Source organism: Urocitellus parryii, chromosome 3 (genome assembly GCF_045843805.1).
Source record: "Urocitellus parryii isolate mUroPar1 chromosome 3, mUroPar1.hap1, whole genome shotgun sequence".
Taxonomy (NCBI): domain Eukaryota; kingdom Metazoa; phylum Chordata; class Mammalia; order Rodentia; family Sciuridae; genus Urocitellus; species Urocitellus parryii.
Genome location: NC_135533.1, coordinates 32,081,422 through 32,095,759, shown reverse-complemented (window position 1 = coordinate 32,095,759; position 14,338 = coordinate 32,081,422). Strand labels below are relative to the sequence as shown.

Here is a 14,338-nt window from a genome sequence, read left to right as displayed (position 1 = left end):
ATTGTGTTAATTGAATCACAGAATTAACTGTCTTCTTTTTTCCGTGCTATGGTGAAAATACCAACAGAAAAGTATAGATATTGAATATAGGCACAGCAGGGATCAGTTTGTGCTTTTATAAGCCTCCTTGTCCTGAGACCCTAAGGGCTGGAACAATCTGGATAAGCTCTCCAGGTGGTAACAAACGTTTAATGAGTTAATAAATCCTAAGGCAGTCATGGAATTTCTGACTTCAAATATTTTTGGTGTGGGGGTTGGTCTCATCAGATAGGTGAGTAGAGCTATTTCCAAAGACAGCTGGAGAACAACTCCCAACTTTGAGATGTTTCCTGTTTTGGGTCTCCCCTCTGCTGCCTATAGGAAGCCCTGGGGGGGGGGGGCAAAAGCCATGTAAAGCCTCCTTCATTCTTAAATCTCTGCTTTTTCAAAGGCTTTGACACTGGTTCTTTCCTGATGGCTTAAGGACCCTAGTTCTTCAGAGTAGCAACAAGACCACCATGACATCAAGGAAGCATAATTTCAAGTCTGGAATGTAGAATTCCCAGGCTTACTTCCAACCTAGCCATTGATTCACTATGTCCTGCGTATAAATGAAAAAAAAATTGAAAATGAATATAGTACAATTTATTTAAAATTAATTACTTGAACAAGATAGGACCTATTGAGGATAACTAAATACAACTTATTAATGTGTGACCTTGGCAAGTTAATTTCCCCTAATCCTTGGTTTCCTCAGCTGTAAATGAGGACCATACTTGTACTTACTATGAGTGTGGTGGTGTGTCTAAGATGGCAGCATCTACGTGAGGGACTTAGCATAGTGCCCAGCATATAGCATATGTGAATCAATCCTAGTAGCAGATGTGCAATTAAAGATAAGCAGTAGAGTTTAGATCAAGGTGTACAACCCTTTCCTAAGCCTTATTTTCCTTAAACTATAAAAGTACTGTATTTAACTCTTATTGTGAATAGGAAAAGGAAACAGTTTCATCTATGGGTAGAAGTTTAATAGATAATCCGTGCTACCTGTGCTATAGAAATTAACTACTGGATTTTTTTTTTCTCTCTTAGATTTGTTTCCTTCCTTCTGTTTATATTTTCATAATTATGAAAATATTGCTTGTTGTAAAATATTTGGAAAGTACAAAAAAGGGTAAATTAGAAAATATTATCCATTGTTCTACTGTAATTGCTATTTAATATTTTTGCTGCTTTTCCTTCCCTTTAGTGATTTTTAACAGAGTTCTAATCACACTATAAATGTGATTTTCATTTAATTTAGTACCTTAAACATTGTTGACTGTCACAGCAAAATGGTGTGTGCTGTGCAGTGAGGCTACCCAAGTTCAAACTCCAGTTTCCCCACTTAGAACAAAGTAACCAGCACAGGTTATTTAACCCCTTCTCGGCCTTTTCTCTATTTTAAAGGATAAGAATAGTTCCAGCATTACATTATTGACAATTAAATGAAATAAATATTTCACCAAAATATTTCGTAGCATATAATAAATATTCAAATGTGTTCAATAATAGCAATTTTATTGAAATATCACTTAAAACAGGAGTGTGAATGCCAAGAGGCAAAGGTCATCAAGGGCCATTTTGTACACTTACTACAGAACTTTTACTTTCATATTGTTGCCCATCTCCCTCTTAATCTTCCCCTTCCTTGTATGATGAGAAAACATGAGATACATTATATATCATATTGGTTTTATGCTCAAAGAATGGATTAGTTACAAATTTGATAGCCTTATGTAGTCTACAAACCTATTAAAATCAATAAGGATTAAACAGTTTTCTTCATAGGATATCAGAAGCCAATGGCAAATGCCATAACTATCATCTCATTAAAGTTAGGGATAAGACAGATGTCATTTGCAACCTTGTTATTCACCCTTCTTTTGGAGGTTCCAATATGGAAAATAAGAAGTCAGAGGCATAAATTTAGAAAAGAAGAAATGAAGCTAACATTATTTAAAATGGTTTACCTGAAAATCCAAACTGCCTAAAAATAGTAGAATTAGTATGAAAGATTAGCAGTGCATTTTATTGTTAAGATGAACATATTAGAAAAAAACTGTGTCCAGTGGTAATGGGTAGGCTGACACCATGGAGGAAGCAGGGTAGCCAGCTGCTATGCAGAGCCCGGCTGGTTGGCTGGCCCAGAGAGCCGAGATACATTCAGTAGCGGGCCCAGCGCTGCGTTGCTGAGGAGAGCAGCAAGTGCAGAGGCACACCACACCCACCCTGGCTTCAGGCCCCCAGGTTCCCTTTGTGGAGATCAGTAAGATGTTCCTAGGCAAGGACATGAAGAGAATGCAGAGAGCCCAGGAAGACGTCCCAGGGCAGGAGTGATGTTTGCTGTCTTTAAGGGGAAAACTTATCTTAAAATATAAAAGTCCTTCTATTTCTGTGGAGCTTCAGACAACTACAGTGAATAGTTGATGACCACTAACGTTTTTATAACAAAATACTAAAAGGATGTTAAAAGAAAAATTTTAGACATGTAAAATTTAACAGAGTTTAATTGAGAAAAAAAAAATGATTTGTGAATTGGTTAGCCCTCAGAACAAGAATAGGTTCAGAGTAACTCCACGGCTCCCTGCCACTTGGCTGAAGAACATTTGTAGAGAGGAACAGGGAAATGATGTACAGAGACAGAAAATGTTACTGAGATACAGAGATAGCTAATTACCTGTTTGGCTGCCTTGATTGACTGAGACTAAGGGGGGTGTGTGTGTGTGTGTGTGTGTGTGTGTGTGTGTGTTCCTAAATTAGGTTTTCAGTTTATTTACACACTGGGTTAGGTTGCCATTTCTTACTGAAGACTCTAGGGAGGCTTCTGGGGCCCAAATTTACTTTAACAATTATTCCTTTTGATTATATTAAATAAATCCTCATGTATAAAGATAAATTTTTAAAAATTTGTGTTACCTAAAAAAAAAAATAAAATCAAAGATCCCTTTTTGGTCAGCCTCTCCATTTTGGGTATGGATCACTGATGTCACTGTCCATCACCATCACAGAATAACTTACTTGGTTGGCTTCCAGTGGGTGAAAGCAGAACAGTAGATTTCGTAAGGTGGAAATAAGGAAACATCAGTTGGGAGAGAAGTACTGTTGGCACAAATGTGTTAATTATGTGGACATAAAACTTAAGATCATTTAAATACAATTCTTAGATCCTTAAAAATGAAAGGTAAAGGAGATATTGGATCATGTATTTTTCTCTCCTCTGAAATACCTTACAATGCCATAAAATACATTTTTAATACTTTCCTTATTGGCCCTAGAAAATTAACCATATTCAGACTCTGAAGCTAGACTGAATGATGCCACATTCCAAAACCCTGGCAGGAAAAACTACTTACAATGTAAGGGCTAAAAGGGAGCATTTTCACCACTGAATGAATATGGGAATGCCTGGAGTGGAGCTGAGGATGCACTCAGTGACAGAGCACTTGCCTCATGCTCAGAAGCCCTGGGTTCAATCCCCAGTACCAAGGAAACAAAACAAAACAAAACAAAAAGAATGCATAGGGTGGAGGTGCAGGTGCAAGGTAAATTACACCATGAGTTAGAGAGCTGCTGTGTGGCAGGATGGCCTGGCATGGCCATTCTCCCCTTGTCATCGAGAGCTTCAGGCAACACTTGTCTGCAGGTTAGAAACTTAGAACTGCGTTATAAAAAAAGGGGCCTGTGTAAGAACTGAAAGAAAGTAGGGCAAGACATAAGGTAATTCCAGATCAGTGTTGCAGAAAAACATAAATTAATGGCAGCTCTTTCCCATAGAAGTAGAAAATAAATTCTACCAATAGAGAGAAGCCTCCACATTTCAGTGGTTTGAAACGTTTCTGTCCTACCAGCTTGCTAAGGCACCTTGCACAGAGAAGATGCTTTCATTCAGGAGAGAGCCCCTATGGGCGAAGCCAGCCCAGAGCATGGTAGATGATAACCAATGACTTAGTATAAAGTACTAATCAGCATAGCCTTTGAACTTGAATATCAGTGAACAGCCAAGGGTCTTCAGGAAGGAGCAACATGCAAGTAAACTGAAGAATTACAGAGAAAACAGGCAGTTCAAGGAACAGAAGAGAACTTTTAAGAACTATAATTAGGGTCCTCAGAGGGATTTGAAGGGAATAATCATTAAGGAAGCTTTCTTGAAAATTAATGAAAGGATCGTCAAAATTAAAAATCAAGAGATCATTCTGAATGATAAAATGAATGGCCGTGATGAAAGACCAAGCTAGACACCTGGAAAATAAAGACATGGGAAGAACTCTAGAATGCGAAACAAAAATAGAAAGATGGGAAATAAGAGAAAATTTAAGAGACCTGTAGAATTAATCCAGAAGATCTAACAAGTACTTAATGAGAGTTCCCTGGGGAGAAGAAATAAGGAGAGGAGGACAGAAAACAGAAATTAATAACAGAAGATGGACTTCTCACATCTGCACAACTGAACACCTTCAAAATGCCAGAGAGAGCCAGGTGTAGTGGCTCATGCCTGTAATCCCAGAGGCTCAGGAGGCTGAGGCAGGAGGACAGGACCACAAATTCAAAGCCAGCCTCAGCAACTTAGACCCTGTCTCAAAATAAAAAAAAACATAAAAAGGGCTGGGGATATGGCTCAGTGTTTAAGCAATCCTGGGTTCAATCGTTGGTACCAAAAAAAAAAAAAAAAAAAAAGCCATGGAGGGTCTTACACTGTGATTATGTTCCCAGGTGCTTAGTCTTTGCACATGCAGTCACTCCAAGGTTACCCCTCACAGACCTTCTCTGCAGCCAGATGCAGAGTGATTTTGAGGAGGAGGACAATGTGGCGTATTTGAGACAGAACAAACAGAAGTTAAGTCTGCCACAGGCCTAAATTAGTGCAGACTTTGGTATGTGTGTTTATTATACAAGAAGGGTTGTTGGGAGACAGATGAAGTAAAGGGACAGGAGTGAAAGAATTGAATCCTCACCTTGCTGGAGCAGGATGCAAACACTGAGGGTTGGTACACCTTTCGATGGACATGTGTGTGATAGATGCATGGACTACTTAAATAAATTTACTCAGGAAAGGTGAGAAATCAAAAGGTAAGTAACTAGAAGCAGAGAAAATAGAAAGCATAATATAGGATATCAGAAATGAGTCCAATTGCCACAATAGATGGGAATGGATTCAGTGCCCCTAGGGGGGAAAAACAGCATTTTCAGATGAGTTTTGAAAGAGCATCTAGTCATCTGAAACTCTGAGAACAATGACATGGAAAGATTGAAAGAGATTGGATTGAAAAATATGTTCCAGGCAATTGCCAAAAGTAAGCAAGCATAGGAATATTAACGTCAGACTATATAGAATTTGGGGGTTAAAATAGCATTCAGAAGCATAAAGACATTTTATACATAAAAGGATAAAATCCACTACAGAGATACCATCATCAACCTCTGTGTATTATCAGCATATCAGATCTCGGCTTAAAAGACTAAGGAGAACAAGCTTTCTTGTTCCTAAAAAGGAACTTCATCACACACCTCAGAACCAGACGTAGCAGGTAGATAATATAGGTAAGGATGGAAAGGAAATTTGGAAAACTCTTATCCTTGACCTAAAATAAACACATATTAATCTTTAAACCATAAACACATTTTAAAAAAATATTAATGGGATATCTATGAAAATTAACGTTGACCCAGGCCCCAAAACTGTACTTTCCAGACACATTTTCTTCCACTCTTCGATTGCTGGCCCCCTTAAACACTCTTAGCAGAGGAGCACCCACATTTTTCCTGTCCCAAAGGTGGTGGTTGGCCATCTGGGTTGCACATTTGTCTCATCGTTGAAGAATCAGACAGGCTGCCAGTGTCCTCTCTGTTGAGGATCCTGGAAGATGTCGCCCTGTCCCCTAATCTCCTCTGGGGTTACCACATTTCCAGTATCCCTGAAGCATCAAATTCTGTCAGACAAGCTTGCTAAGTAGCCTAGACATTTCTTTGGGCATTTTTATTCTAGTAATCAGTGTCTTTTCTCCCTGTTTCCCCCTCCCCGATACTTCTCTTTTTATGACAAGGAACTGTTTATGAGAAGTAGCAGACCGGGAACTTCTTACCCATTTCACTGCTCCTAAGCATTTCATAGCAACACTCGGACATGCATGCCCACCGCTGTACGAAGGATTTGATTGCATGTCTAAAGCCGACTGCCTGCTAAACTCTTTCTAAACCAGGAAGTAAAGCAAAATCAGTGGTGTGAACACAGTGGGTTTCTAAGCATTTTTCATGTTTCCTTCCATTATGCTGGAGGATAAATTCCTGGCTCGAAGTTAAAATAATTCCTCCAAGCTAATAGGAAACTCAGTGTGACTTACTCTGTGAAGCATTGGATATAAAGTGAGCTTTTCACATGTAAAATTGTGGTGTGTTTTGTAACAACTGTTACCCAAGATTAACATGGGAGGAGCTGAGTGGAGGTGGAAGGGGAAAACTGCTGTTGTAACATGAAAGCAAACGTGGAGCATGCAGATTTACCTAGACACACACATGCACATGCACACACATACACACACTTTCACACTCAAGCTATAATTTTAAAACTGTCTGTTAGAAGGATGAGATATAGTTATGAGCCAGACCATGTTGGTTTGGACAGAAATTCTTACAGAATTATTAAGCCTTAAAAAAAGCAAAGGAGATTTATGCATCTGCATTTGACCAATTTGGTTTGGAATAGGTTCATAATGGAAAAGTAATAAAACCATAAGAGACAGTGTCTTCTGAGCACAGTCTCGCTTTTAAAAAATCTAAACATGGGCTGCCCCATTTTGGATAAAATGACTGTAGAAAAATTTCCCATTGGTAATTTTGGGAGGGTTTTTTGTTGTTGTTGTTCCTTTTTCATTGATGATTCGCCAGTATAAATTTTAAGCCTTCTGTCAGATATTTTTTTGGAGATGTCAGTCTTTGCAAAAAGGAATCCTATGGGGTTATCTGTGGAGTCTCCCCCACCCCTTCCCCTACCCACATACACACACACATGGTGTTTGTTTAGCTATCAGCAAAGTCTTTTTCTGGTATAAGGGAGAGGTTGGGGTTTGGAAGGTAGGGCCATTGGATGTGTGAGAGAAGGAGCCTGCTGTGACAGCTGGCTGCCAGAAAGCTAGGTAAATACAGAAAACCCCACCTCTGAAAAATCAGCCCTAATAACTTTGTGAGGTTCAGATTTCAACAGGAAAGCAAAAATACTTTAGGAATCACTTACATTCATTCTAGGCCACTTAAGTGTGTTACTGATGGGTGATTCCTTGGTATTATTAAATATTTAAGAATAAGAACATAACAAAAGCAGGCTGGGGGAGGGGAGCAGGGGGAGGCAGGTGCACAGGCCGGCTGTGCTGCCCAGAGAGGACAGTGAAACGGGCATTTTATTGCCTCAGCCTCTTAACTTTCTTTTCACGGCCAGCAGTTCAAAGCACAGTTATTTTTATATAGTGAGAATGTGACCAGACTGAGATGGTGTTGCCTGTCTCCTACAGGTATGCCTGCGGCATCTTTAGTGACCCCTGCTGATGTTATCAAGACTAGATTACAGGTGGCCGCCCGGGCTGGCCAAACCACTTACAGCGGAGTGATAGACTGCTTCAGAAAGATCCTGCGGGAAGAAGGCCCAAAAGCTTTGTGGAAAGGAGCTGGTGGTACGGAAGTAATTGGTTCTTAACTAACCCTTTGGTATCAGGTAAATATTTTAAAAATCTAATGATATCTGTTCTGTCCCTGTTTTTTTTTTTTTCCAAAGCTCGTGTATTTCGATCCTCACCCCAGTTTGGTGTCACTTTGCTGACTTATGAATTGCTACAGCGATGGTTCTACATTGATTTTGGAGGAGTGTAAGTATCATGCTAAATTTGTGGCTACATCAAATCCTCAGTTGTTATTGACAAAAGTGCATCAGACCCTATGTTAAAACAGAGAAGGATTTAAGAAACATTGACAAGGTCATTCAAAAGGGGAACATAGAAGGGCTAGGGATATAATTTAGTCAGTAGAGTGCTTGCCTCGAATACACAAGGCTCTGGGTTCAATCCCCAGCACGACACACACACACAAAGACTCACATACAAAGGGGAACATATAGCTGACAAGACTTCAACAGCTCCTTTATGTTGCATGCAAAATAAACAAAAAAACTCAGATTTTTTTACTCTGTTTACGCTTCTTTCAGAAAACCCATGGGATCCGAGCCAGTTCCTAAATCTAGGATCACACTGCCTGCTCCTAATCCTGATCACGTTGGGGGCTATAAGCTAGCCGTTGCAACATTTGCAGGAATTGAAAACAAATTTGGACTTTACCTACCTCTCTTCAAGCCATCAACATCTACCTCAGAAGGGCTCAGTGGAGGCCCATAGGGTGACTGGCCCGAGGATATTGCTTGTTTGGTGGTTGGTACAGCAGTAAGAATGCCCCATCTTGGACTGAAGCAAGGCTTCATTCCTTTCATGTCCGTCTCCTGTTTGAATTCAGGTCGAGGCTTTCTATAAAGCCAGTTCATTCATTTTTGTGTTTTTTGTCAACCAGATCATAGTGGAATTATTCCTTATTATTCTCTGGACCTCTGCCTACAAACCTTGGTTCAAATCTGACATATGCTCAGATTGGTCGACCCTAACATGATTCAAGGAAGGAGATTAGAGATTAAGGCTCCCCGTCTTGGATTGAGATGATGGTCCCAGAGAGGCTGCTGAAAGGCAATCATGGTTCTCAGAGCAAAAGGTTCCGAGCATGTTTAAATTGGTAGGAAGCTGCGTGCATATTTATAAAAATGAAAAACACTGGAAGAAGTGAAAAAAATATCAGAAATAGCCAGCCAGGATTCAAATTTTAAACATGCACAAATTTTGTCTCTGGATTGTATTATGAAGCTTTTATGTGAAACATGTTTTTTGTAATGAAAACCACATTGGAGATGTTTAGTAATCATATTCTGTTACTGGTACCAAGACTGCTAGGGGAAAGTTTTTGCACTTTAAGGAAGTGCTTTTGGCATTTGATAATATAGACAGAGAAACTGAGACACAGTCCCGCTCCTGGATGTGCTAATTATTTTGAATAACTGTTCATATGATGCACTCATGCTGATTACTGCCTGTTTCAATAAACACTATAGAAAAATTCATGCACCCTATTGCTGGTACTGGCCCTAAACCCCTCCCCATCCCAATAGTTGGTGCCCATTTGCTTTTAAAATCCACTTTCTGTCTTAAATCATGTCAGACAAATATATTCTAATATAAGTTTTTAATTTAATTTGTGGTGCCTTGCATAATGGTCAGAGGCTCATGTGTTTGTTAAGGTCGAAATAAACTATTTTTAATGCTATCGAACCATTTTCTCTTGTGTATGTGTGTGTTGTGTAGTGAATGACTACAGCAGTTGTCATTAGTGGATTCCGTTCTGCATGTTGAGGAGGATTGGGTTCATATTGGCATGCTCTCTCAAGGTCATGCGTACCCTCATTTTCCTGGTTACAAGAAAAACTACATTGACCCTAGATAAGCAAAGAACTGGCAAACTAACATTTTTGTTCTAGTCACTCCTGACACTTTTGGCAGTTTCTTATCATAACCATTAAAGTAGTATAAAGTTTCAGGAGAAGTTGGACATGAAAACTGGGATGGAATGGCATTTGTATTTTCTCATCTAACTCCACATCCTACCAAAACTGTATGCTACCATATCTTCTATTTTCTATTATTTGGCTAGCACTATAATGATTTGGGGAAAGAAACTTACCTTGAACAGAATTTAGAGTCGGTCTTTTTCAGCTGCCATCTTGCTACCAAAAATGCTACTGATTAATTTATCGGTGGTTTGTACAAACATTAAGTTTCTCTTCATACAAAACAGCCATTTTTCAGTCCCTGTTCCTGCAGGTTGACACATTCAAAGTTATAGTTTAAAATTAGAATCAACATTGTACATTAGCCTTTGATGTGTGTGCATTATATGAGTGTGTGTGTGTGTGTGTATGAGAGAGAGAGAATAGGACAAAAGCATACATGGGGGCTGGGGATGTAGCTCAGTTGGTAGAGTGCTTTCCTCGCATGCACAAGGCCCTGGGTTTAATCTCCAGCACCACCAAAAAAAAAAAAAAAAAAAAAAAGCATACATGGCTCATTCCATGACTGTTTGGCTGAGCCAATCCCTCCATCCCTCTGCCCCATGTGATAAGTGATAAATACCTATATTGTTAATCTAAAAGACCAATCATAAAACTCCAAATATGTCTCTGAAATGTGAATGGTGTTATAGTGAACGGGCACTTTAACTTTGGGCTTTTGAGTATGGAGAAAAGTCCTTGAATCTCTGCATTCCTTTTCTTCACTTGCTTGAGATTTTATAGCATATCAAATTTTCATGGCAAAAACACTGATCTAAATCTCATAAACGGTGCACTGCCCCTGCCTGCTTCTTTATGAGCTGTGGCATGTGATGGGAGAGCATCATGGCTTCACTTAGAGTTATCCCGACCTGAGGAGAAGCCAGAGGCCCCAGGAAGCCAATGGAGATAGGGCCACATTGTCTGCATTGCTTTAAAATCCTTGGCTTATTCTGCTTGGGGAGAGGCGGTGACTTAGAGACTTTGAAGGAGGCCTAATTTCCATTGAGTTCTGCTCAGTGGGTGGCGTGACTATGACATGCCTTGAATAGGACTGCAATCACCATGTGGTGAAAACCACGTGAAATTTGTTCTGGGTTTCCCTTCTTCCCAAAGTGACAGCACAACATGTCGGCAGTGGTGCGGCGGCTGTCAGTACCTCCGCAGTTTCCCCCCTTGAGGCTGAAGAACTGAAGGCGTGTCACTGCCACGTGCTTACATGCCCACCCAAGGGGACCAGGCTCCCCTGCTCCTCCAGGCCTGGAGTCTTTCAGCTCTGCTCTTGGTCCACCTCATGATTACTTGAGGGGTGGGGGACAGGCCTGACTTTTCGTAGCAGCTTTTTTTTTTTTACAAAGAGAGGAAAAAATGTGAAGCTGACCACAAAGTGAGCACACTGATTCTTGGGTTCCAGTCGTGGCTGGGTTTCTTGAGGCTGGGTGGCACACTGTCGCCAAGCCCCTGCTGCACCTCATAACCCACAACCATTTTCCAAGCTCCCCGGGGTCGCCTTAATCCCAGCAGCCAGGGTCGCACAGGGAAAGTAAGAATTCTGGCACAGCAAAGAGTCATTTAAATGCTTATTGCATTTCAAGCTTCAGTTTTTACTTAGCTAAAATATTTACCATTGCTGCAAAACAATGTTTAAAATTTTGTGCTTATATGTTATTTAATGGTGTGGCCTATGTAAACCTCGGGATGCTTACGTTTTGACAGTCTCCTGGCAATGTTTAACAGCACATAACTCAGTGAGCGGGGAGTGAAAACGGGAACAAATTGTGCTTGAAACTGTTTGTAACCTCCTCGGACTAGGTATTCAGAATGCAAGTCACATTGGAATTCATCAGGTAGAAGGAGGGAGGATCTCCAGTGGTGGAATTAGAAGAATCCTGTCTTATGGCCCCGTTTATCAACCTTCTAGATAAACCCTCCCTCAAAGTCATCTTGTGCCTTTAACCACAGAAGCCATACTTGTGGGGACGAATTTGTATCCTTGCCACCGAGCAAAATCCCATTTTAAATTCAGGGTAATCAAATGCTTTCAGGATGTGGATTTTTCCAAAGATTTTTAAAAGACATGTTCCCTAGTCGGAGCAGTGAAATGTTCTTTCCACAAATGGCTTTTCCCACAAAGGGGTGTGTGCTTTTTGTTTTACCTTTGGGGAACAGTCCTCACCAAAGAGTTCTGCTTCGGGTATTAAGAAGACCACAGGTGTTGGGAAATTCACTTCCTCATCTCAATGTTGGAGGCATCTGCCAGCATTGATTATCACCTCTGTTTTCACAACTCTGGCAGTTTTCAGTATCAAAGTCCAGATAGGGATCCATAAGGGCAAGGATGGCCTTTTAGTTTCCTGGTGTCCTCTTGTTTCTGATTTTTGAGGGATTCATGAATAGGTGGATGGATGAATTTCTGAGAAGTGTATCCCACCCCCCCCCCCACGATATCCTTTACAGGTCTTTTCTGTTGCTAGAGTTAAAACCATAACTGACAACAATCATAGTCTTATGTTTTGGTCACTTACTTTAGATAAATCTTACTACAGCAACCATAGCTATTTCAAATCAGTTTTAATTCATTGGTTACTTTAAATCAGGAATTGTAAAATAAACTCTTAATTTTAATTTCCCTGGTAATTCTGAAAAAAGAAAGCTTTTAAAAATATCACATCCTTTGAGGTGAATGTTGCATTGGGGCTGAGATGTATCATGACAATAGTTATTTCTTATCAATGAATACATATGAATGTCTGTCTACAGCTCATTTCTCTGTTCCTCACGGTTTCTCTTAGAGGCTGCTGAGGACAGCAGGAACTCTCTTTCAGAGGGTTTTTTACCTAATGCATTAATTGACTCCAAAAAGAGTCCAAATGGAACACTCTGCTTTCATCTGCTGGAGAAACCTAATAAAATAATGTTGTTTGCTTTGAGATTCCCGGCTGTTAAGGGGGTTTTGCTCAAGGCAAAACCACAGTCCCCTCAAATAACTTTAGAAGGAAAATTAAGAAGACACAGTAATTGTGCTTGTCTGAGACTCACTTCTTCTGGGTTACAGACACACACCCCAACACACTACTGGTCTGGCCACCAAGGCTCCAGCGCCCACTGCTGCTTTGGACAGAATGTTAAGAGGATGCTGCATTTTGCAAGGAAGCAGTTCTTAGGGTGATTTTGAGTTCTCAGGACAGACTATTGCACAAATCTGTCCTGACAGGTTGGGAAAAAGAAATATAGCTTAATGAGAAAAGGCTGACTTAAAAACATCCTTCCACATCTCCCATCACTGCTCCCTCACCATTCTTACCTACTAATCCCAACTCTTGCTGTCGTCCCTTCGTGGGCTGCTTTCAAGCCAGAGAGGAGGGCAATTCTGCCTCCACCCCAGAGTTCTTTGACCTCTAAGAACTCATTAAAGATGAGCTATCCACGGCAGCCATGATGTCATTTAATCTTCTCAGCCACCCTTGTGGTGGGTACCATTCTTTTCCCCATGTTAAAAACAAGGAAACCAAGACTTGGATTAAGTTTCTTGACCACAGTCTTTCTGTGGCTAGAGATGAAGCTCAAACTTGAATCCAAGACTCAGGGCTGCCTGACCTCCCTGTGAAGATTTCTCAGTAAAACTCAATATAGAAGGTCCTTATGTCAGTCTTTGTCCAGGGTTTTATGTTATCCCCAGTTCTCAGTTTCAGATGTATCATTCATGGTTTAAAGTAGAAGGAAGAGTGATCTCTGATTATTTATCATAGAAAGTACATTTGCTACCTCAAAGAGTTCCAGAGCCTGAGGACCAGGTGAATCCCTACAAGCCTTTTGAGGTTCCTCTTAAACTATTTTACAGCCTATTAAAGTCAGTAAAGAGAGGATTAAGGTAAACTTAAAGCATTTGCCCCACGGGTGTAAAATTGAAGGTAATGTGGAAAAAAGCAGAGGTAAATTTACAAACTGTTTCGGTGCAATGTGATATGATGCAAACTGAATTGTACCATCTTAAAAATCTCTGCTAATTAGAAAATGCTTTTCGTTCTTCAACAAGAGTTGGAAATAATGGAAAATAAAAGTAAATATCTATGGGTACTTGGCCTCAAAGTGTGTCTGGAGGGAATGGAGACGGTTTACAGGATGTGGAATTTGCTGAAATTACTTTTGGATATGAAATCTCCATCACCACTAATGGTGGAAAAGTCTTATTGTACTTGCAACAAGTTTCCTGCTAGCCCTGAAGTTAAGAAGAGATATCTACCACTGCATTTGTCCCCCATTCTTACATAAATGAGAGCAGATTACTAACCAACCCATACCAAAAATTTACATTTTGTTCCATTTTGGGCAAAATTTTTATGAAAGCATTAAAAATTTAATATCCTCATTCTATTCTCTACGGGGTGATATATTTCAGAAAGCAAATTTCTATATTGAAGCGGAAATTACCTACGTAAATTCTTAGGACAGTAATATGCTTTAATAATCAGAATTTTTTTCTCCCAACAATTAGCAGCTAAGAGGTCACTTTTTATGATAAACTCTTCATTTGGATGTTGCAATAGGCTTAATCTCTATTATAGTAAAATCAGGAGAACAAAAAGAAAAACAGGAGAATGAAGAAGTCAAAAAAGACATCCTTGTTTTCTTCAGGAGAGGACTGAAGCCAGTATTTTTTTTTTTTTTTAATTCATTGCCAAGAAAAGTAGA

The 14,338-nt window shown here is 39.9% G+C and overlaps 1 protein-coding gene across 3 annotated transcripts in view; it reads left to right on the top strand.

The window, feature by feature from the left end:
• The window catches only part of Slc25a13 (solute carrier family 25 member 13), a 179,969-nt gene extending 170,614 nt beyond the window's left edge, over positions 1-9,355 (top strand). For all 3 annotated transcript variants that reach the window (XM_026391539.2, XM_026391537.2, XM_026391540.2), the window contains 3 exons: positions 7,524-7,682; positions 7,784-7,874; positions 8,210-9,355. In XM_026391539.2, the coding sequence (XP_026247324.1) occupies positions 7,524-7,682; positions 7,784-7,874; positions 8,210-8,396 (437 nt within the window). In that variant the 3' untranslated portion in view covers positions 8,397-9,355. The remainder of the gene's footprint in view (positions 1-7,523; positions 7,683-7,783; positions 7,875-8,209) is intronic.
• Positions 9,356-14,338: the final 4,983 nt, after the last annotated feature.